The sequence below is a fragment of the Lasiosphaeria miniovina genome (genome assembly GCF_030549165.1).
Source record: "Lasiosphaeria miniovina strain SMH2392-1A chromosome Unknown B0T26scaffold_2, whole genome shotgun sequence".
Classification (NCBI taxonomy): Eukaryota; Fungi; Ascomycota; class Sordariomycetes; order Sordariales; family Lasiosphaeriaceae; genus Lasiosphaeria; species Lasiosphaeria miniovina.
Genome location: NW_026848221.1, coordinates 934,144 through 953,477, shown reverse-complemented (window position 1 = coordinate 953,477; position 19,334 = coordinate 934,144). Strand labels below are relative to the sequence as shown.

The 19,334-nt window shown below is 55.3% G+C and overlaps 10 protein-coding genes across 10 annotated transcripts; 4 read left to right on the top strand and 6 right to left on the bottom strand.

Moving 5' to 3' along the window:
- Positions 1-1,010: 1,010 nt before the first annotated feature.
- On the bottom strand, positions 1,011-2,162 carry B0T26DRAFT_737815 (glycosyltransferase family 8 protein; the record flags this gene model as incomplete). Its single annotated transcript, XM_060443512.1, has 2 exons — positions 1,011-1,996; positions 2,126-2,162. 2 exons carry the CDS (start codon positions 2,160-2,162, stop codon positions 1,011-1,013), a joined length of 1,023 nt encoding a protein of 340 aa, XP_060299844.1.
- Positions 2,163-2,756: 594 nt separating this feature from the next.
- Positions 2,757-4,823, bottom strand: B0T26DRAFT_747365 (uncharacterized protein; the record flags this gene model as incomplete). Its single annotated transcript, XM_060444839.1, has 1 exon — positions 2,757-4,823. The coding sequence occupies one exon, from the start codon at positions 4,821-4,823 to the stop codon at positions 2,757-2,759; it is 2,067 nt and encodes a 688-aa protein (XP_060299843.1).
- A 1,287-nt stretch (positions 4,824-6,110) lies between these two features.
- Positions 6,111-7,603, bottom strand: B0T26DRAFT_692558 (band 7 family-domain-containing protein). The gene is made up of 2 exons (XM_060441168.1): positions 7,107-7,603; positions 6,111-7,044 (listed from the first exon to the last, which is right to left on the bottom strand). Exons 1-2 carry the CDS (start codon positions 7,428-7,430, stop codon positions 6,538-6,540), a joined length of 831 nt encoding a protein of 276 aa, XP_060299842.1. The 5' UTR covers positions 7,431-7,603; the 3' UTR covers positions 6,111-6,537.
- A 59-nt stretch (positions 7,604-7,662) lies between these two features.
- Positions 7,663-8,696, top strand: B0T26DRAFT_111160 (cytochrome b-c1 complex subunit 8). The gene is made up of 4 exons (XM_060433278.1): positions 7,663-7,894; positions 8,006-8,031; positions 8,203-8,380; positions 8,435-8,696. The coding sequence occupies exons 1-4, from the start codon at positions 7,836-7,838 to the stop codon at positions 8,487-8,489; spliced, it is 318 nt and encodes a 105-aa protein (XP_060299841.1). The 5' UTR covers positions 7,663-7,835; the 3' UTR covers positions 8,490-8,696.
- Positions 8,697-10,513: 1,817 nt separating this feature from the next.
- Positions 10,514-12,113, top strand: B0T26DRAFT_638806 (HAD-like domain-containing protein; the record flags this gene model as incomplete). The annotated part of the gene is made up of 2 exons (XM_060437077.1): positions 10,514-11,903; positions 11,956-12,113. The coding sequence occupies 2 exons, from the start codon at positions 10,514-10,516 to the stop codon at positions 12,111-12,113; spliced, it is 1,548 nt and encodes a 515-aa protein (XP_060299840.1).
- A 56-nt stretch (positions 12,114-12,169) lies between these two features.
- B0T26DRAFT_111007 (uncharacterized protein) lies at positions 12,170-12,522 on the bottom strand. Its single transcript, XM_060433277.1, has one exon. The coding sequence runs from the start codon at positions 12,439-12,441 to the stop codon at positions 12,226-12,228; it is 216 nt and encodes a 71-aa protein (XP_060299839.1). The 5' UTR covers positions 12,442-12,522; the 3' UTR covers positions 12,170-12,225.
- B0T26DRAFT_110949 (uncharacterized protein) lies at positions 12,361-13,385 on the bottom strand. The gene has a single exon (XM_060433276.1). The coding sequence runs from the start codon at positions 13,148-13,150 to the stop codon at positions 12,512-12,514; it is 639 nt and encodes a 212-aa protein (XP_060299838.1). The 5' UTR covers positions 13,151-13,385; the 3' UTR covers positions 12,361-12,511.
- Positions 13,231-14,747, top strand: B0T26DRAFT_110912 (uncharacterized protein). Its single transcript, XM_060433274.1, has 4 exons — positions 13,231-13,393; positions 13,858-14,162; positions 14,263-14,396; positions 14,489-14,747. Exons 1-4 carry the CDS (start codon positions 13,381-13,383, stop codon positions 14,538-14,540), a joined length of 504 nt encoding a protein of 167 aa, XP_060299837.1. The 5' UTR covers positions 13,231-13,380; the 3' UTR covers positions 14,541-14,747.
- A 511-nt stretch (positions 14,748-15,258) lies between these two features.
- On the bottom strand, positions 15,259-16,844 carry B0T26DRAFT_110946 (50S ribosomal protein L30e-like protein). Its single transcript, XM_060433275.1, has 3 exons — positions 16,820-16,844; positions 16,026-16,768; positions 15,259-15,886 (listed from the first exon to the last, which is right to left on the bottom strand). Exons 2-3 carry the CDS (start codon positions 16,429-16,431, stop codon positions 15,405-15,407), a joined length of 888 nt encoding a protein of 295 aa, XP_060299836.1. The 5' UTR covers positions 16,432-16,768; positions 16,820-16,844; the 3' UTR covers positions 15,259-15,404.
- Positions 16,845-17,230: 386 nt separating this feature from the next.
- B0T26DRAFT_636640 (uncharacterized protein) lies at positions 17,231-18,634 on the top strand (the record flags this gene model as incomplete). The annotated part of the gene is made up of 3 exons (XM_060436847.1): positions 17,231-17,328; positions 17,409-18,476; positions 18,541-18,634. 3 exons carry the CDS (start codon positions 17,231-17,233, stop codon positions 18,632-18,634), a joined length of 1,260 nt encoding a protein of 419 aa, XP_060299835.1.
- Positions 18,635-19,334: the final 700 nt, after the last annotated feature.

The window sequence follows — 19,334 nt, the reverse complement described above, 5'->3', positions numbered from 1 at the left end:
ACATACATACAGCAATACAGCACATGAATGTACAGTATACTACAGTGAGTGCATATCTTCTTCCGGTTTCTGGTTCAGCCTCTGCCGCGTTTACTGTGAGGCAAAATGGATGATGAGATCCTCCAAGGCGGTTATTCTGCTCGTACAGAGGTGGACCCTGCAGGACCAGGCAGCTATTTAGAAGATAGATAGTAGACAAGAAGACATAATCCACGCCGTCAGCTTGAAATTGAATTACTGCCCATATCGAGCCACGAGTATCCGTGGGCATCATCACGACCTTGGCTCTGTCTCGGACAAAAACGGGCGTTTCTGATTCTCTCTCGTCAGCAGCCTCGCGGAATGCGCCCGCTTCGGTCGGCAGTAGGACAAGAAAAGGTTGCATGCGCATACGGTCGGCCGGTCAGTGGTATACAATAATTAGAAGAAGAAGATGGCCATGTAGGCAGGTGTAGGCGTGAGGACAGGCGTGAGGACGGAGGTTGGGAGATAGGTAGAGATGTGCAGTGTAGTACCTAGGTAGTCATGCGTGTTTGCCGAGCCAATGGGTGACGGGATGCACTTGTTGCTAGGTTATTAGAGTGCTTGCTATTCAGGGCTGACAACGCCTATCGACTAAGGAAGGCTAAGGGGGCAAGCTCCTTATTTGAGCTCTGGCAAGTTGGAGTGCAAGGTAGGTAGCACGGACATCTTTTCTGCTCCCATCTTTCTCTTATTTACTCTGCCGTCTAAGCGACGAGAAACAAGAAAGGAACGCACCAAGAAAACAAACACCATGTTGCACACGCATGCTCCGTTCCAGAATTCTACCCTGTACCACTGTCTGTCTGTCTCTGTCATTGTGTCATTGATTGTTGAATGCGTGGATTCTTCCTTGAAAGCCTGCTCCACTCCCCCCTTTTCCCGCCGCGGCCCCCCAACAAGAGATGCTGGGATTGCATGATAAAGTACGAAGACGCAAAAAAGTGATGGCCCTTATGAGCGAACGAATGAACTCATACTCCTAGATATCACCACCCGTCGTCGTTCAAGCCCTGCAGCTTCTCGCTGCGCTTCCTGCGCGCGTTGGTCTCGAGCCACCAGCCGCGGGCCGGGTCGTCTCTCCCCCCGGCGGCCGCACTCTCGTCTTCCTTATCCCACGGCTTGGGCGCGAGGATGTAGTGGACGTTCTTCACGCGGTCGTCGCGCCACAGGGGCGCGTGCACGCCGTGCCAACGCAGCGTCTTGAGGGCGTTGTAGACGTAGGGCAGCGCGACCCAGCGGCCCGCGTACAGGCCCGACAGCAGGCTCTGGTCGGCAAAGTCCATGCGCGCCGCGTCGGCGTCCATGTGGGCCACGATCTGCGCGAACAGCGCCGCGCTTGGGTTGACCACCTGCAGCCCGCCGTTCATGAACCCTAGGGGGCCCGCCGCCGCCGTCCCGGGGGCCGGAGCAGTTGTTTGAGCCGCTTCCGGGTCCGCGTGCTGCGACGTGAACGCGCAGTTAGCCGGCGTCCAGTCCCGCGGGTAGTGCGCCTTGCCCAGTGGGTTGCACACGCAGGCGTGGCCGGCGGCGAAGACGCGGCGGGTTTTTGCTGGTGCCGCTAATGGTGCTTCCGGAGATGTGCCGTTGGCGCCGGGGAGGACCGTCTCGGCGGCGGCTTCCTCGGGGTTGTCGAGCTCGAGGTCCATGAGCTCGTCCATGTTGCGCAGGACTAGCATGTCGGTGTCAAGCTGGACGATGCGCTTGTATTGGGTCAGCGAGAAGGGCACGAGCTTGCTCCAGCAGTCATAGAAGCGGGGGTCGTTGGAGTAGTCCTTGCCGCCCGCCGCCGGCATCAGGTACTTGATGCGCTGGCGGGGGATGCCGCGGGCGTCGAGCGCCGCTATGCCCGACGCCGGGAACCCGTCCGTGTAGAGCACCACCAGCGGGTATGCCGAGCCGACGCTCTTGAGCGAGTAGTCGAGCGTCAGGAGCCCCGGGAGGTAGTCATTGTTGGTGATGAGGCAAGTCCAGACTGATGGTTTCTCGCCCTGCTGGTCAGCCAGGGGTCGGCGACAGGGCAGCATGGACTCGGAGAAGAGAGGAGAAGAGTATCGAGGAAACAAAGAAGGACGGAGATAGGCTAAAGTGTAAATAGACTTGCCTTTGTCGGAATCGACCGCCCGCTTGCCGTCAGACATGCTAAGGGTAGGTCGCGTAAGGCTTGGAGGCGATTATTCACACCGTCACCTCTCGAGAGCAAGAACAAGAAAGCAGCATCCGTTGGGACACTCGAGACGGAAGACGCGAAGCACGGCAACCGCCGTCTCCTCTCGAGGGAAGGGCCATCTCTCCACATTTAACGTTATCAAGGCGTCAGCCATGGCTGGCTTAGACTTTCACATTCCAAGTCCGAGGCTCACCTTCTTGGCCGATACCCACGTCACGCTACAACTCGCCCCTAAACCCCATCAAGTATCAAGAATCCGAAGATTGCGGTGTGAAGTGCGAGGAACAGTAAAAATAGGAAGAATAGAAGTCCCATGGATTACATCTCGTTACAAGTGATTCGATAACAGGGCCGGCCCATTACCAATCGGGTCCTGGCCGTGCGTCCTGTTTTCCGACCCCAGCACAGGATTTAGTAACTTGATGGTATTTTCCCAATCCCATACCCCTATGTTCGGCTCTCTCTTGTTATTGCCCTCCAACGGTCGCTCTTAACTTTTGCTTATAAGCTCACTGCTGCATTCGGGCTAACAGCCAAAGAAATATCATCAAGCCCCCTTCAATGCTCAAGCCCGTGACTGGCCGTCCTCAAGAAATGTCTCGGTCAAGCGGCCATTAGCGGGATTCTTCTTAGCGCCAGGGGGGACAAAGACACATTCCACTAGAGTCCATCCAAGTCTTTTCATATCCTGCCATTTGTCCTGCACTTTGAGTCGCACAAGCTCTCCTGCAGCGCGGGCGTCCTCAGCACTGTCATGGCCCACAATTTTGCCGTCGACTTCGGTTTTCTGGATAACCTTGTTGAGTAGTGTATCCATAAGCATCTTAAGGCTGTTGCGAAGTGGCAGGCCCCGGCGGTGAGGATACAGGAGTATGGTGTCGATGATGGTAGGGTGGACGATACGGAGCGCGTTCAGGTCGTTCTCGAGGCCATGCCCTATGAGGGGAGTCTCGGGCGAGACGAGCGAGAAGAGGAGATCACGCGCTACGATTGGCGACGATACGATCTGCATCCTCTTTCGCTTGGGCTGCGGGTCGTCAACCTCGCCCTCCTCTATTTCTCCTTCCCATTCTCCGCTCCCGTCGTTTGCTGTCGCCTCCTGTTCGTGGAAGCCTTCGGCAGACCACGGCTTGGCATTCACAATGTCCTCGGCCAAGATACCCGAGAATCTCGAGTTCAAGTCCAAAACCTCACCGACGGGGTGAACTAGCACGTCTAGCAACTCTTTACCGTCGGGCCAGCTCGTCGCCGTGAGGCGGACCAACTCGAGCCCGTATACCGTGTAGCACATTTCGCAGTCAAAGCAAACAGCACGATCTTTTGGCGCCAAGGGGTTTGGCGGTGTCTCGGCAAATGGCAGTAGTGCTGCTAGGCGAGAGGGAGAAGGCGCCTTGAACACATGAGTCTCGCCCGTGGTGCAGCCAGTCGACTCGCCCACCTGCTGGCCGCAGCACCGGTATCGCTGTGCCGGCTTGTCCGAACTTCCCATAGTCCGGTCGGGGTAGTACATTTTCCCCCAGTGATGGATACATTTTCCACCCGAAGTGAGCGCCCCGTCCTCCTCGCGGCGGCCGGGAAAGACGCGGAAGCGGGTGGTGCAGCGGTCGCATACCTCCCAGCCCCTCGACGCCTCTTCCCCGGCCCGCGCCTTAGCAATGTCTTCGTCTGTAGGAACAGTAGTCACGTATCCCATGTGCGCGAGGGAGGTGACGGGGGTAAGGAGACGCGACAGGAAGTCAACCTCCTGTGCCGGGGTTAGACCAGTGTCAACCTCCTTGGGGGGGCCTTGGAAGAACTTGACAACGGGTTTCTTTGCGTCCTCCTTCTTCTTTAGCTCAGCGGCGCGCTCGTCCTTCCATTGGACGACGGTCATGCGCTTGTAGCTCATAATCTGGTTCTTGATGACGTTTTGGTAGATGGAGGGCTTGTCGGTAGCCATTTTCTCCTCAATGTCAAGTGCCATCCAGATGATCTCTTGATCCGAAAGCACAAACTTGGCCTCGCTGTCGTTGGCGTCCTTCTTAATTTCCTTGTTGAGGCGCTGGTACTGCTCATGGAGCATCTTCAGAGCCTTGTAGCGGAAGTCATAAGCGGCAGGAGCTGTGGATTTCAAATGCCTGGGGTTCAGTGATTCCGCCTTCCGGGGGGTTGCGGCTTGAATAACGGCGACCTTTAGGGTAGAGGAATGGGTAGCAGTAGTGCCAGCTCTGGCAGGGGTGGTGATGGGGGTGGTAGTAGGGCCTTCTGAAGATCCTGATATGAAAGGGTTCCGGAATGTGTGAGATGAAGGTGCCGGCTGGGGTTCCTTGCGCTTCAGAGGTGGCGGTGATACAGCCTTCTTTGTCGTCAAGAGAGGTGCAGACGCGGGCACGTGCGGGCGGTGGTTGGCACTTTGGGATTCCGATGAGAGCCTGCGGCGTTTCCGTGGTCCGCCTTGGTCGTGGTCTTGGCCGCGGCCGTGGCCGTTGTTGTGCGACTCAATGGGTCGGGGAGCAGTAGTAGTAGTAGTAGTAGTGGCTGGGGGACTGGCGGATTTCTTATCCCAGGCGTGCTGCCACTGGCAGTTTGTTTTTAAGCAGCCATCCCCAGAAGGGCAAGGGATGGTCTTGAAATTCCTTAGAACGGCGTCCATGGTGAGAGCGGCCGTTGGTGCTGTGCCTTTGGCGCGATCAAGCCGCTTAATCCCGTGCCTGTTTGCGTTTGCTGACTTGGACCAGGCCGATGACGTCGGACCACCCGCATGTGAAGAGATGGCCAAGTCGCGGACGAGGTACCGTGCCGGTAGCTAGTCCCAACAAGATCAGACCTTTTATTAGAAACAGCAGCCTGTCCTGAACTGATGCAAACGACAAGACGGGGTGGCGGTTTGCTGCGTCAAAGGAAGGGAGGAGGGAGAGGCCAGATAGGTGATGAGACCCTGGAGTCTGGATGAAGTAAAGGCGCATGCGTACCAAGCCAAGACCAATACCGAAACGAGCACCGATGGTTTAAGACTGAATACAATGCCTTGTGCGGCATCGGCATCGACGTCGTCACACGGCAGTAAAAGAGCTGTAAGCAGGGCACCTGGGAGAGGGTGAGGCTGTCAGATCGCACACAAATTACTGAGACCAAAAGCCCCACAGGATTCCATCCCCGGCACTGTGCTGTGCTGTGCAGCGGCGATGCAGAGAGCTTGACGGCCACCCGAGACGAATGAGGAAGAAAGCACAGGCTCGCCGGGCTGGCTTTGTGCTAAGACAAGTCGCGGCACAGGCGGGGGGGTGGGGTAGAAGGGGGAGGGAGGGTTCAGGTTCCACATCGTGTCAGTCAGGCAGGAGGTATGCAAGGTACTGTACCTATAAGTAATGGACAGGCTGGCAGGAAACCCGAACTGACAATGTTCGGAATAAAGACGTCGCCGTCACGATCTCTGAGATAGGCCGGCGGTGGTTTCGTCCAAAAGGCGCAGGCAACGGGTGGCTTGGCCAGCGTTTGTCTCGGAGACTAATGAGTGATGGAGTGGAAAGGTACGGAGATGTCTGACGAGTTGGCACTTGGCAGGCGCAAGTCATAATTCGTCTGGCCCCGCCTGATTCAGAAACGCATGGTCTTCAAAGTGGGAATTCGCCAATCTGCAATCTACGTTATGAATTCCCTAGAGGGAACCGGGGCTGCTGCTGCGGCAGATCTGATGAGAAAAAGCAAAAGGGTTGATTGCTGTTGGGCCGCTTTGTTTCAGAGCTAGTTCTTTATTGTCAAGCGAAGCGGATTGTACCCAACGCGTACAGTACGCGGATACCAGGTTGTACAGTATCGAATACCTTAGGTACTCTGTTAGGGCAGCCGTTTGTCCAAAAATTATTGGCCAAGAAATGAGGCTGCATTTAGTGCCTCTCAGCCTGTGGGGCTTGCAGCTCAAAGTGGGCACCGACGACGCCGCTACGCCGCTGCTGACAACCACTGGAAACGCCTCCCAACCCCATGATGATTCAACCAACACAAAGGTACCGTAGGTAATAGAAGCGAAATCAGTGCCTATATAAATGAATACTAAAACTCTCTCCGGTTACTTCTTGGATTCAAGACAAAACTTAAATTAACATTAGGTATCGCGCGACGAGCAGATGCTTTAAATACAGTCACTTGCCATACTCAGGTTTACTAAAGCATGTCTTGAATACAGGTACCAAGTCATGGCTTAATGCGTTGCAAGGCATGCCCAGCCTGCTTGGCTGGGCTCTGTTTGGGCTTTTGGGCATTCCGAAGCGGGGATATACATGATAGTCAACCTAGTAATACACAGAACGCAGCAGTTCCGATTTTGACCATTACCTCCTGCTGCCAGGACCTAAACGCGCTCTCCCTTATGGCCTGCCCACGTTCATCAACAGATTCGTCCCCTTGCCGCCGCCCGGCACGTACGCCACGTTGGGGTTGCTGGCCAGGACCTGCGCAATCTCCCTGCTGGCCTCAATCTTACGGATCTGGATGAGGCCGTCACCGGCCTTGGCGATCGCCCGGCTGATGGTCTCGGCACTCTCGGCCTCGCCCTCGGCGCGGATGACGTTGGCCTGGCGCTCCTGTTCGGCCCGCTCGACAATGAAGCGCGCCCGCTCCGCATCCTGCTGCGCAATCTGTTTCTGCTCGACCGCCTTGGTGAACTCCTTGCCGAACGTCATGTGCGTGATGGACACGTCTTCGAGCATGATGTTGAACTCGCGCGCCCGCTTCATCAGGTCGGTCCGGATCCGGTTCGACACCGCCTCGCGCTGCGTGATGAGCTCTGCCGCGTCGAACTGCGCCACGATCGACTTGAGCACCTCATTGCCGATCGAAGGGAGCACACGCTCGTCGTAGTCTTGGCCGAGTTGCTGTGGTGATGGATTAGCCGAGAGAATGATATAATCACGTGGCGATGGCATCTGCCGCTCACCTGATAGATCTTGGGCAGCGCCCGCACATCCGGACGGTGCAGCACTCTCAGCGTCAGGCTGACCATCTGGAGATCCTTGCTGCCGGTTGTGGTGGGAATGTTGCGTGGCTTTGTCCGCACGTCGAAGACAATGGCCTTCTGCAGCCACGGCACCAGGAAGTGGGTGCCCTCGTTAACCACCTTATCCTTCACTCCCGACACTCTATCGAAAATGACAGCGCGCGAGCCGCCCTTGACATCGTAGATGGATGACTGGAGGAGACCCCCTAGAACCGCCGCGGGGACCGCAGCCTTGTAGAGAAACCCAAGCCCGGCGGCTGCCATTGTGATTTTATGCTGGACGCTTGCGCGCAATTGAATCTGCCTTCGAGAGTAGCGGCCGGTTGGTCGGTCTGTCGATTTGTCTGTATTGAGCTTTCGATATGTTCGGCGATGGGATTGATGGAGCTCTTCCCAAAAGTGGAGCTAGGCTGGCAGTGCTTGTGTGAGAGGTGGTGTGTGTCGTCGGCTTAGTCGCGGCTGAACTTTTTTCGGCGGAATATGCCGTTTGACCGCTAAACCGCTTTTAGGTAGCGGCCCTGCTTTCCCGGCCTGCTTCCTGGTGATTTCAGAACCTCAATCCAACGAACGAGAGCTCCCTTTCCGAGTCCGACCTGCTCCGCGAGTCTGCGATACCCACACCCAATTGAATCCCCGACGCGTGCCACCCCGACCGACAAGCGATTCACGATGCGTCCTACAATGATGATGAGATCTGGCGGTGGTGGTGAGGTTGGCAAGCATAACAAGTCAGTCTCCATCTTGTCGGATGCGCTCTTTTTCCATGAGGCCTGCTACTGCAGCTCCAGCACGCGCCGCGCTCGCTGGAATTACTGCGTTTTTGCTAACACTTTGTACAGCTTCATCGGAAACTGGGGCAACTTCGGTAAGTGAGACGCACAGGGCTGCCGGGACGAACTGGCTCGATTGGCGAAAGGAGGCCTGGTCCTCGGACGAAGCACGCCTGTGGAGATGGGCAACGAGATCGATAGACGCTGGACAGTGGCACGTCGATCCAATGGATCTTGTCTGACTTGTTGGTGTGTGATGCGAATAGGTGGTCTCAAGCAGAAGGGCATTGTCACCTATGGCATTAGCATGAACCGCCAAAACCCGTTGGCCGGCACATTCCACGATGCGATCTTCAACACATGGAGGCGATTCAGTGGCCAGGTTCTCTACTGGGCGCCCCCGGCGATTGCCGGCTACTACATCGTGAGCTGGGCCATCGAACGGTATGTCGTGATGCTGGCATGTGGACGGAGGACGCACTTCTAACCAGTTTACAGGAACGAGTACCTGAACTCGAAGGCCGGCCGGGCCGAGTTTGCCGATTCGGAGTAAGGCGGAGACGGCGTAGGGCGTGAGGAAGAGAGTCGTGTGCCAAATAGACAACCCCTGTACATCACCGATGGGCTCAGCAAGGCCGACTTGGAATTGAGCATAGACCTTATTGCTATCATGCCGCTATGTTTACTCTTTGATTGCCTGGTGAAAGTGATACGACAGACTAGCTAAAGTCCCTCTACCCCTCGCCACTCTCTCCATTGTGGCATTGCTTCCCTCTGCCGCGGCGGGAATTTCTAGCTAACTTGGAGGGAATCGCCTCTGCGAGGGGTTGTGGTGCCAGATATTCAGCTTTTGCAGGTGGCAGTGGAGCGTGGGCAAATACTCCATATATTGAGGCTTCCAGACTAATTGTTGAGTCTTTTGGGAAGGCTCTCCGGACTGTATCTTTAAGATAGATCGGAGTGGGTATTATGCAGCCTTGACCGTGTCTGTGGTATTACTCGGAGATCCGCTAGAGAGAGAGTCTTTCAAATTGTACAAATCAAAATTTATTGTCCTTGCTCCGAGAATGTTTTGAGCTTCCAACTATAAAATGACTAAAATCGACCACGCGGCTTTCCTGCTTTCATGAATTGAACTATAGTACAGTGAACACTCAAAGGTAGTTGTGTTCCTTTTACTGTGTATTGGTGATGAGTAAAAGCTACCTACCTATATCCCCACTGCGGTATCCGTAAATCTATAGACAACATTGTATATGTGCAATACTCACAGAGTCCGAAAACAAATAAATATGCTAAGCTGCTCCTCGAGGACTATAAGAGGTGTGGAAATGGTAGCCGAGGATTAACCTGAGGATCCTGAGGGAAGCCCGAAGTGAAGGGAACACGGCTGTTACCTAGTTGGAATCCAGGTCGCCTGAAATGTGTTGGAACTTGAGTGGCGGGCGCCTGATTGAAGATTACTAGGTACAGGTATACCTTAGCTCTCGAGAGCTGGCTATCTGTTTAGCAATTTCATGGCAATTGTCTAAACGTGGCTTACAACTGCCTTACGTATGCCGCCTCCCGTTGTCGTGGCTCCTCTCTTATTATTGATATGAGCACAAGCCAAGACAAATTGAGTTACAAAAAGTTACCGGTGTCTTCAACTACCGTACCTCCTTAGGTCCCCAGGCCAATGCACCTAAACTTGACAGGACTTGGGCTAAATGTTGTCCTCGGTTTATTTTTGTGAGAGCCTTAACCTAAACCAGAACGCACCTCTCAGAATTGATGCACCGAGACGCCGTGGTCCCTGCCAAATTGTCAGTCGAGCAAGGCACGTGAATAGATCTGGGTGCTCAGGGTCTTTGCATTTGTTGGGCTTTGACAAGGAATGGGCGCCGCCCGTTTTGGCGAACCTCTCGCTAGCGCTACGTTTTAGTGCCAGGACTGCCCAGCAATGAGATTCACGAGAGACGTCGGGTCTTATTACTTCACCTCGTCGGCCCCAGCAGAACTACCTAACGTGAGACGGCCCACGGAGGTTGCAACCTGGCTAGTTCCTGTCAAATCCTTTTCTTCGCCGAGAGGCTGCGTTCGCCGGAAAACTGGTTTGGAAGGCGAAAAAGAAACCCATCGGGCTCCAATTTAGGACGTGCCGAGGCTGACGACATTGCTTCTCGTCTCATCCAGTCTGCCCCTTCTATCTATTTGCTTGCAGGCAAGCAACGCTACGCTACCCTCGCTACAGGTGCGGATACGGTATACCCCAGCGCAGCGCCCCAGCGCAGCGCCCAAGCCTGTGCCGCTCGTCGCCGAGCGCCCACTCTCAACTTTCTCGGCAGCATCGTCAACAACCGAACGCTCCCGCTTTTGGGTGCTACTGCGCATCAAAATCCTCCCCTCCCGAGCGGAGCGCACACAAGCCCGTCTACCTATTCGAGGCCGCGCAGCCTCTAATTGCAGATTGCCGCATCCGCCACAGCTGCAGGACGAGCGATTCCGAGACTAATAATTGCAGCGTTTCCCCCGACGCAGTCGCATCCATCGCATCGCATTGCTTCCCTTCATAGCTTTCTCGACATCGATGGCAAGATGAACTCCCTCAACATCATATCGGCCCGAGTCTCCCCCGCTTCAAGTCCAGCACCCACTCGAACAAACTCCCTCAGTGCACTAAGCATCGCCGTCAGCCCCGACGATGACCGGCCACACGATGCCGACGACAAGTCTGCCGTCCTGGGCAAGGACAGATTGACAGCCGAGCCCGATGTTGAGACGTGGCCTTCATCGTCCGAGGACCGCGACCATGCGATCGACGAGAATACCCCCTTACTCCCACATAGCAACGCAAAGCCGTCCAGCCCGCGCGGCTTTCCGTGGTCTCTCTTACCCAAGCGCATTGCAAACACATTCATCAACTCGATACGATGGGTGCTTTCCACACTAGCCGCACCTGGCGTATATCTGATCGCCTGCCTCTATGACCATGAGGGCAACTTTGCGCCCCTTTCCCAGCTAAGGAAGCTCTTTGGCCTTCACGGGGGCAACGTTGAGAAGATGGCCGTCGAATATCACGAGAGCATGTCGTTGTCCGAGAAGGGCGGCCAGGTAGACAGCTCGGACAACAGCAGGGCCAGGGCATCGCGCTTCCTCGGCTCAAGCGGCTCTTCCTCATCCGGACTCTCATCCGAGTCGGACTCAGATCCAGACCGGAGGCGGCAGGGGGGCAGTCGGACTACAAGCGGAAGGCACTTGCGCTCCAAGTCGCTTCAAGACTCGGAGGAAATAGCACCGGCGCGGCGGTCCATCCGGATACGACTGCACTCGGATGACACGCTACGACAGCGGAAGCATAGGAAAGCGCAGTCGGCGAGTGCTCGGTCTAATGGCGAATCCAGTGCTTCGTCCAACGACATCTCGGCGCATCTCAAGTCTCCCACTTCGCCAGTGGGAGCCCTCACCAAATACCCAAAGACACCGGCCCCCCCTAGGCCCCTAATACCCCGCCGGCAGCCCTCATACATCAACATCGACCCGGCAAGCCTCAAACACCAAAAGACTTTGATCCTGGATCTAGACGAGACGCTGATCCACAGCATGTCCAAAGGAGGCCGCATGAGCACAGGACACATGGTGGAGGTGAAGCTGAGCACGACATATGTGGGCGTGGGCGGGCAAGCGAGCATCGGCCCCCAGCATCCTATCTTGTATTATGTGCACAAGAGGCCGCACTGCGACGAGTTCCTGCGCAGGGTCAGCAAGTGGTTCAACCTCGTCGTCTTCACCGCGTCGGTGCAGGAGTACGCGGACCCAGTCATCGACTGGCTCGAGTCAGACCGCAAGTATTTCTCGGCGCGGTACTACCGCCAGCACTGTACCTTCCGGCACGGGGCCTTCATCAAGGACCTGAGCTCGGTCGAGCCCGACCTGAGCAAGGTCATGATCCTCGACAACAGTCCGCTGAGCTACATGTTTCACCAAGGTGGGCCTAACTTCATCCCGGACCGACCCTCGTTCTTCCCCTCTAACTGCAGCCGCAGATAATGCGATCCCAATACAGGGATGGATCAGTGACCCGACGGATGGTGACCTGATGTATTTGATACCCTTCCTCGAAGGTCTGCAGTACGTGTCTGATGTCCGGGCGCTCTTGGCTTTGCGCGGCGGAGAGGATGGGCAGCACATGGCCTGAGATACCGTTGTACATGTGTAATTGAGAGAAGAGATTCGGGAATGATGGGAAAAGGGTCCATAGCAGCAGTTATTAACACTCGCAGAGCCGTGAGCATCAGACACGGGGATTTTTAGTGTAATAGCGAACACGGTGCTGCACGCTCCGGGAATGGCGCTGCACCCACATTTTTGGCGGGGTAGTTCTGGACGCCGCCCTCACAACCAGTTCCTTCCTCTTTCCATCGCCAACAAGCAAGCGAAGCAATCGCCCTAATAACACCTGTTCCTTCCGTCGTCAACAAGCAAGCGAGCCCTACTCCTTGCAGTCGCCCTAGGTGCACGCACATTCAATCTTCATCATCATCAAAGCCATCCGCCCACATGGATGACAAGAGAATAATCACCGAGCTCAATCGGCTATCTCTCTACCCCACAACGCCCCCAGAGACAGTATCTCCCGCCTCCCCCATACCGTCTATAGGCTTGCCGGTCTTGGGCATCGATAAGATTATCGCCGAAATTCGCAATCGCATCTGTGGCCGAGTCGAGGCCGAAGAGGAGTGGTGGTGCATCAGCCTTAGTCGTGACGAGTTCAAGGCTTTCGAGGCGCGTTTGGAAGCTGAAGGAGATTACCGCTGGCCAAAGTAGGTAGCCTGTCCCTCTGTCCCTCTTTACTAGCTGTCCCTTGTTCAGCGTTGCAGTGGCTAACCTCTGATTAGGTACGGCTACTTCCCTTATATCTTGGGACAGTGACAATAACCTAGGCTGGAGTGGGAAAAAGATGGCGAATGGCTGCCTTGCCAATCCAAAAGCTTCCAAGCTCTGGAATGAAGAAAAGCGGGTGTTTGCAGCGAGCCACCAAGCCCGTTTGGGTGGCATGGTGGGGTCACCTGCCGGGGGTGACCAGGGGGGAGGAAGCAAAAAGGTGGTGACATCATACTGCAGCGTTACAAAGGTGCCCTGTCCGGGGGAAGCTACGAGGTGATGATGTGATGCTCTGGAAGGGAAAAGCGCACCAAGGTTAGAGAGAGAGCTGGTACTATTATTGGTGTGCATTTTCCCAGCTGGGCTTGAATCGTGACGCACAAAGGAAACCAGTGCCCCATCTTTTTTCCCAACCGGCGGTTTTTTATAAGCCTCCTTGCTGCTGCCCCTTTCAGACTCTTGTTCCCTTTTCAATTTCTTACTCTCGTGAACAAACAAACCAAAGCCAATTCAACAATAACATCGCTCTCCAGAAAATTCTTCGATCACCTCGCCCTAACAACCAACAATCCCCAATCACCATGTCTCTGCACTGTTAGTGAAGCCCTCTCCGCTCTCTGCCCTCCTCCCCCGGCTTTATTGCCTGCCTGGTGGTCTCTCTGGTGCTGGATCGGCCGTCGTGTTACGCCACCCGCACTGGAAGATGGACTCGCTTCTCGGTCACATCGCACTGGCCTTCAAGTTTCAGCATTCAGCCCCAACACTGGTCGTTTTCTGTGTGCAATTGGCGGCGAGGAGCGCAGAGTGAGATTAGTTGGTCGATGAATGTCCAGCTCCACTGTTTAGAGAACATACTGAATGCCGATGGATATTTGTCGGCTTATTTCTCACCAATCTGCCCAACATTGAAACTGAGAAACACCAGTCTTGGGCTGGGTGATGATAGAAAAGACGGAGCCACATCTAGGTGGACCAGAAATTGGCCATGACGAATCTCGATACATCGTCAATTGAACGATAATCCATGTCCGCGGTGCTAACACAATGACCCTTTCCAGACCTCCCTGCGGTTAAGCCCTCGGCCATTGCCCTTGGCACCGTCTTCAACCAGACCGCTGAGCTGGCTGTTTTGGGGCCGCTCTTCGGCCAGACCTACCAGCGCGCCAAGGCCTCCAACACCAAGGAGGAGTTTGTCCGCTCGCGGGAAGCTACCGGCGCTGCTGTCGCGTGGGGCACGACCCTCGTCGGCTCGGCTCTTCAGTCGTACGGTGTTGGTGCCCTCATCAATGCCACGGGAACACTCAGCTACAAGGGTGCTGCCTACCTCGGTGCTCTGATCTTCGCGGCCAGCAATGCTCCCACCGTAAGTACCGTCCCCTCCGTGAAAGTCTCACGCCAAGACCAACCCGCAATTCAACGCTCGAGAGCGGCAAGTATCCTGTCGACTAACACAATATGAACAGTTCATTAGCCAGATTTTTGTCGAGAAGCAAACCCTTGAGACGGTAGGCGTCAGTGTCTTAGCCAAGCTCTTCGAGACCGTTGGTCTGTCCGTATTCCTCACCTGGTGGGGAACACGCACCAACCCCTTCGAGTAGTAAGTTCGCCCTAGACATGACGCCCCTCGAGATTCGGATGGGAACAGGAGCAAGCAACCTAGACAGTAGGCTGACCGTGCAGAGAAAACAGCCCCGGTGCTGGTGGAACTCCCTTAACGCGTAATGCTTTCCGTTCCGAGTAGGGGTGTTTCGGGGTGAAGAGATGAGAATGAACATGGAGAAGATACTTCTTCCGTGATGGGAAAATGACGCTCCTGCAGTTAAAGAGTACATACCCTGGGTACAATGGGGTGGTGGATCGATCTCTGGGGGTTTTCCTTGCCTGTAATTTTACAGTGGCTTTTAGCATCCAGAGGAACGAAACTTTTTTTAGATGATCATTGCTTCCGTGCCGTGATGCCGTTTAATGGGTACACCACTGGGTTGACCATGCAACAACACAGGAGAGGCAACACCGAGTCTATGCTTGAGAAGGGAGTAAAAGGATGTGCGTTGACTCAATCAATGGGACAAGATACGATGCATCATAACCCTTTCGTCAAATGCTGCGACAATATTTAGAGACCCCCCCCCCCCTCTCCAGGTTGAGAAAACGCCGTTCCGTACACGGAGATATGAAGAAAAACAGAGACACCAATAGAAACTCTCCCATGAACCCGGCAGTGGAAACGAAAAAAAATAGTCAGACCCTACAATTCTTTATTTCTGAGTGCCCACTCCCTTCCCTCCATGCCCACATCCCCGCCTGTTCCATTTCAAGGCGTGTGATGGAGCAATACACACTTCGGTAATTCAATATCGACACCAATACATCCGTCCCAGAACCATCCACATCCGTGTATGGCACGAAACCCACCCGCAAACATGATCCTCTGGGCTGCTGAAGGGAAGGAACCAAGGCCAGGGGAATGTGCGTTTTACAAATTCGGAGAGTTTTCGTTTTTGATGTTCGGAGGGGTATTTTTGAGGTTGGTCCGAGGAAGGGTATTCCTTTATTTTATTTTTTCTTTTATCGCTTTTTTCTCAACTGGTTGGGTGAAACAAAATCAAGTCGACTTGGTCCGCTCCGCAACCTGTAGCGGGTGAATGTCCTTGACCCACGGCTCGACCTGCGCGTGCCACTGCTTCTGGGCGAGCTTGGCGAGCTCCTTGAAGGCCTCGGAATACTCGGCCGCACTGGTCTTCTTGTCGTCTCCGTCGGCCATGTCGGCGTCGTCGCCGCTCTTCTTGCCGCCGGCGGCAGCCTTCTTGCCCTCGGGCTTGAGCATGACGACGCTGGTGGCGCGCTTTGTGCACGCTGCCTGGCCGAGGTCCGACCGTGAATTGACGAACAGATACGGCACGCCGTGCTCCTCGCACAGGATCGGGAAGTGCATGATGACCTCCATCGGCGAGATGTCTGCGGCGATGATCACGACCCCCCCGGCCGTGGATGCTGACGTCTTGTTCGACGCCTTCCGCGACGGGCACTTCTTGATGGCCTTCTCGCACTCCTTGACGCCGCGGTGGATCGCCTTGAGCTTGGCGCCTGAAAGGTGGAAGGAAAAAAGGTATTGTGTCAGTTCTCAAGTCTTGTAATGATGGAAAAGGGGTAACCAGGTTTCTTCATTTTGGAGCTTCCCAGAAACAGAGAGAAATAGAGCAAAGAGAACGGTCTGGGTATTTACCCTTCTTGATCGTCTTGAGAATCTTCTTGTGTGCCTTCTCATCGGCGAGCGGCAGCGCAAACGGCACCAGCTCCTCCGTCACGGTTACGGCGTCTTCGGGATTTGTGGTGGGAGCGGCGTCGGTTTGCGACGCGACGTCATCCTCTATATCATCGTCGTCCTCCTCGTCCACGCCCGCAGATGCGGCGGCGTCGGCTTGAAGGTGGGCATCGAGCGCGCGCGCAAGCTTGTCCTGCTTGGCCTTATCTTTCTTCTTGTCCTTCTTCTCCTTTCGGATGCCGTCGGACTCGCTGCGCTTCTTCTCCTTGTCGACCCTGTCCGACCTTTCCGACCTGTCCTTGTGCTTCTTGTCCTTCTTTAGCTTCTTGTCGTCGACAACGCCCACAGCCTTGTCTCTGGACCCCATTTTTATCTTTCGGAGGGCGGGTGGTCGGGTTGGAGCGGGTTCTGTAGTGATAGCAGGAGCAAGTCGGCGGAGGAGGGAAGGAAGTAACTCGGAAATTTTTTTTTCTCGGAAGGAAAGATGCCTGTCAAAAAATGTGCTGTCCGTGGTAAGGGCCCCGTCTCGTCGCGTGAGATTGTGCAAGGAATTCGATTTTGTGCCGAGTGTGCTGGACCTTCCCACCTTAACTTTACCGAGTCCACCTGCAGATTTTCAGTCGAGAGGTTCCCGCGAAATTTTGTAGGCCAATTGTAAGGCCGTTCCGTTTTCAGTTTTCTTCAATTGATTGTCCTTATCGCGTCTTATCTGACTATTAGAATAAGCTTTTAGAAGTGGGATAAGTGGGACCTGCCGTTACTATTGTCCTAGGCGAATAGCTTAAAGACTTTGGGTGAATGCCCCACCCCCACCGCCCGCCTAGAAGCGCAAAGCCGGAGGGGAAGCTTTTAGTGGCCTAGTTGACTCACAGCGCAGCCAGAAAAGTTTGGGCCAACCTATTCAATTCGAAGCTACAGAAGCCGAACTCGTAGAGAAGTGACCTTGTTTGCTCTACACCTCGTCCGTTTCCGTCCAAGCTCGCAGCTCCCTCTAGCCGGTTAATTTTCTTTCTGGAGCTCGCCCAGGTTCGTAAGGCCGGTGGAAAGCTCATCCCTGTCCGGACACTTTTTCTCTTGAATCTCATCACACCTGTCAGTCACTGTTCTCACAAAACAGGAGCCCAACATCAAAGGTAGCGACGCCTAGGCTCGAGAGACGACCAGCCATGGCCCCCTCACAAGCAGGCTACGCGCCGAGCTTGGACAAGCTACTGAAGTCGCTCAAGAACCACCCGCTCGAGGCGTCAATTGATGCTCTAATCTTGTGAGTACCGTACCGTATAATAACTCGACGGCAGCTGCTGCACGCCATGCGCAAGTCTCCTAACTCGTGTCTCTTTATAGTCTCTTGACGCGGAGACAGGTCCACGGGGACGACTGCGCCATTGCGACTGCCCACATCCTGCTCCAGGTCGTTGCGAGGTCCAAGTGGAACGACGTCGACCAGCTGCTTGCCCGTGTGCAAAAGGCCGGTTCAAGGCTCGTCTACGCTGCCCCCGATGAGCCCGTCATCGGTAATATTGTGCGGCGAGTTCTCGGCCTCATCCGTGACGAGGCATCCGAGGAGAGGAATGCCGACGACCTCAGCGAGTCGGCTTCAGACATCCAGACGCTTACTACGAGCTCAAGCCCTCCCCCGAGGCCGCCGCCTCTTGTGCGGTCGACCACGGCTGGAGGAAGCATGTCGGTCTCAAAGTCTATGTTCAACCTGCTTTCGGTAGCAGATCCAGCTGACCTGCCCACTGGAGCCTCGACCCCGGTGTCTCAGGCGCAGCCGGCCAGCATACAGGCATTGCGCTCCGAGGTCATTGACGGCATCGAGGAGATCATGGATGAGATCAGCCAGGCCGACGATCAGATTGCGAGCTTCGCCGAGATACAGATCAACCCGGGCGACTACGTGCTCGTGTATAGGCCGTCAAAGACGGTCGAGAAGTTTCTAGTCAAGGCGGCGTCAAAGCGGCGATTTACCGTCTTCATTGCTGGCCTCGAGCCGCACAAGAAGCAGGGCGCCGAGGCCCCCTACGCTGCGCTGCGTAAGAAACTCAACGCAGCCGGGGTGAATACGGTCAACCTCGCCAGCAATGGCTTGACGGCCTATATGGCCAGGGTCAGTAAGGTCGTGATCAGCGCAAAAGCCGTCTATCAGAACGGGGGATTGTTGGTTGACAGCGGGTCTTGCATCGCCGTCCAAGCTGCTGAAGCGTATTCCAAACCCGTCATCGTCCTCTGCGGCGTGTACAAGTTCTGCCCCCAGGACCCGTCCGAAGAGCTCTCGTGGGGCGGCGTCAAGGGCAATTCGTCGGCCGAAGTGAGTTATGCGGAGGGCGCCGAAGTAGACGAGCTCGAGGTTGAGAACACAGTGACGGATTATGTTCGACCCGAGCACGTCGACATTTACCTCACCAACTTGTAAGTCGGCCCTGGCAGCGAGTTTGTGATATTGTTTTTGTTTATTAACGCCATTTTTTGATAGGGGGCCGCAGACACTGCACCATTTTGCTGGCATTCTAGCGGATCACTACAAGCCTGAAGAGATGCTTTTGTCGCTGCAACTTGGCGAAGCGTAATGAGGCTGCTGGTGGTTGTGCCATACTTGCACCATCGCCATGTTTGTGCGAAAGCGACCATGTTTGGGAGCGAGGCTGGCACACGAGCCACGACAGGTCTTCGCGGGGCCTGCAAGCAGACTTCTGGAAAGGCCCGGTGCTTATTCGGCCACTCAGATGCTCCGCCTCGGTTCCAGAGCGGCGGAATGGAGCAGTGGTGGGCGGCGTTAACGGTCGGAGGGCCGACTTCTGCCTTATGGTGGACGCGTCAGCGGCATGCTGGCTTGCGTGGGACATGCATTGCAGTATCAAATCAAAAGGCGTTGGCGAGGGAGGCTATGCCTGCCAAGGCGACGGGAAGAGGCACTCCAGCGGCCTGATTGTCGCTAAATCTCGAAAACTGTCCACTGACAAATGGGTGGGCTTGAACAAGCTGCAGGGGACATTTAAGCTTTTCTTGACCGTCCTTCGACAGCCCGAGCTTGGATGGAAGCCGTGTGGAAGCCGCCCCGCTCTGTTGTTTGGGCTTTGCCGTTGAGAGGCTTTGAATCCCAAGCCGCCCGCAGATAGTCACCTCATTCAGTCGAGGCCTGCGGGGCTGTGACACATCCATCTGTATGTATTGTACTCGTGTGAATCTGGCTACCCTGGGGCCAGCTCCTTTGCAATAAAACCCACATCACCCCACCAGTGTTCGTTCGCACTGCGCCTCGCATTTCAT

What these genes read in the sequence shown, in the direction of transcription:
- B0T26DRAFT_692558 (XM_060441168.1), bottom strand. Translation starts at nt 7,430, where the DNA reads ATGGCAGCCGCCGGGCTTGGGTTTCTCTACAAGGCTGCGGTCCCCGCG. An exon ending in CGCTGCCCAAGATCTATCAG is followed by an intron (nt 7,045 to 7,106) that starts GTGAGCGGCAGA and finishes CCATCACCACAG; the next exon opens with CAACTCGGCCAAGACTACGA.
- B0T26DRAFT_111160 (XM_060433278.1), top strand. Translation starts at nt 7,836, where the DNA reads ATGCGTCCTACAATGATGATGAGATCTGGCGGTGGTGGTGAGGTTGGC. An exon ending in GAGGTTGGCAAGCATAACAA is followed by an intron (nt 7,895 to 8,005) that starts GTCAGTCTCCAT and finishes CACTTTGTACAG; the next exon opens with CTTCATCGGAAACTGGGGCA. An exon ending in CGGAAACTGGGGCAACTTCG is followed by an intron (nt 8,032 to 8,202) that starts GTAAGTGAGACG and finishes TGATGCGAATAG; the next exon opens with GTGGTCTCAAGCAGAAGGGC.
- B0T26DRAFT_111007 (XM_060433277.1), bottom strand. Translation starts at nt 12,441, where the DNA reads ATGTGCGTGCACCTAGGGCGACTGCAAGGAGTAGGGCTCGCTTGCTTG.
- B0T26DRAFT_110949 (XM_060433276.1), bottom strand. Translation starts at nt 13,150, where the DNA reads ATGCACACCAATAATAGTACCAGCTCTCTCTCTAACCTTGGTGCGCTT.
- B0T26DRAFT_110912 (XM_060433274.1), top strand. An exon ending in CGGCCAGCAATGCTCCCACC is followed by an intron (nt 14,163 to 14,262) that starts GTAAGTACCGTC and finishes CAATATGAACAG; the next exon opens with TTCATTAGCCAGATTTTTGT. An exon ending in CGCACCAACCCCTTCGAGTA is followed by an intron (nt 14,397 to 14,488) that starts GTAAGTTCGCCC and finishes CAGAGAAAACAG; the next exon opens with CCCCGGTGCTGGTGGAACTC.
- B0T26DRAFT_110946 (XM_060433275.1), bottom strand. Translation starts at nt 16,431, where the DNA reads ATGGGGTCCAGAGACAAGGCTGTGGGCGTTGTCGACGACAAGAAGCTA. An exon ending in TCTCAAGACGATCAAGAAGG is followed by an intron (nt 15,887 to 16,025) that starts GTAAATACCCAG and finishes TCCACCTTTCAG; the next exon opens with GCGCCAAGCTCAAGGCGATC.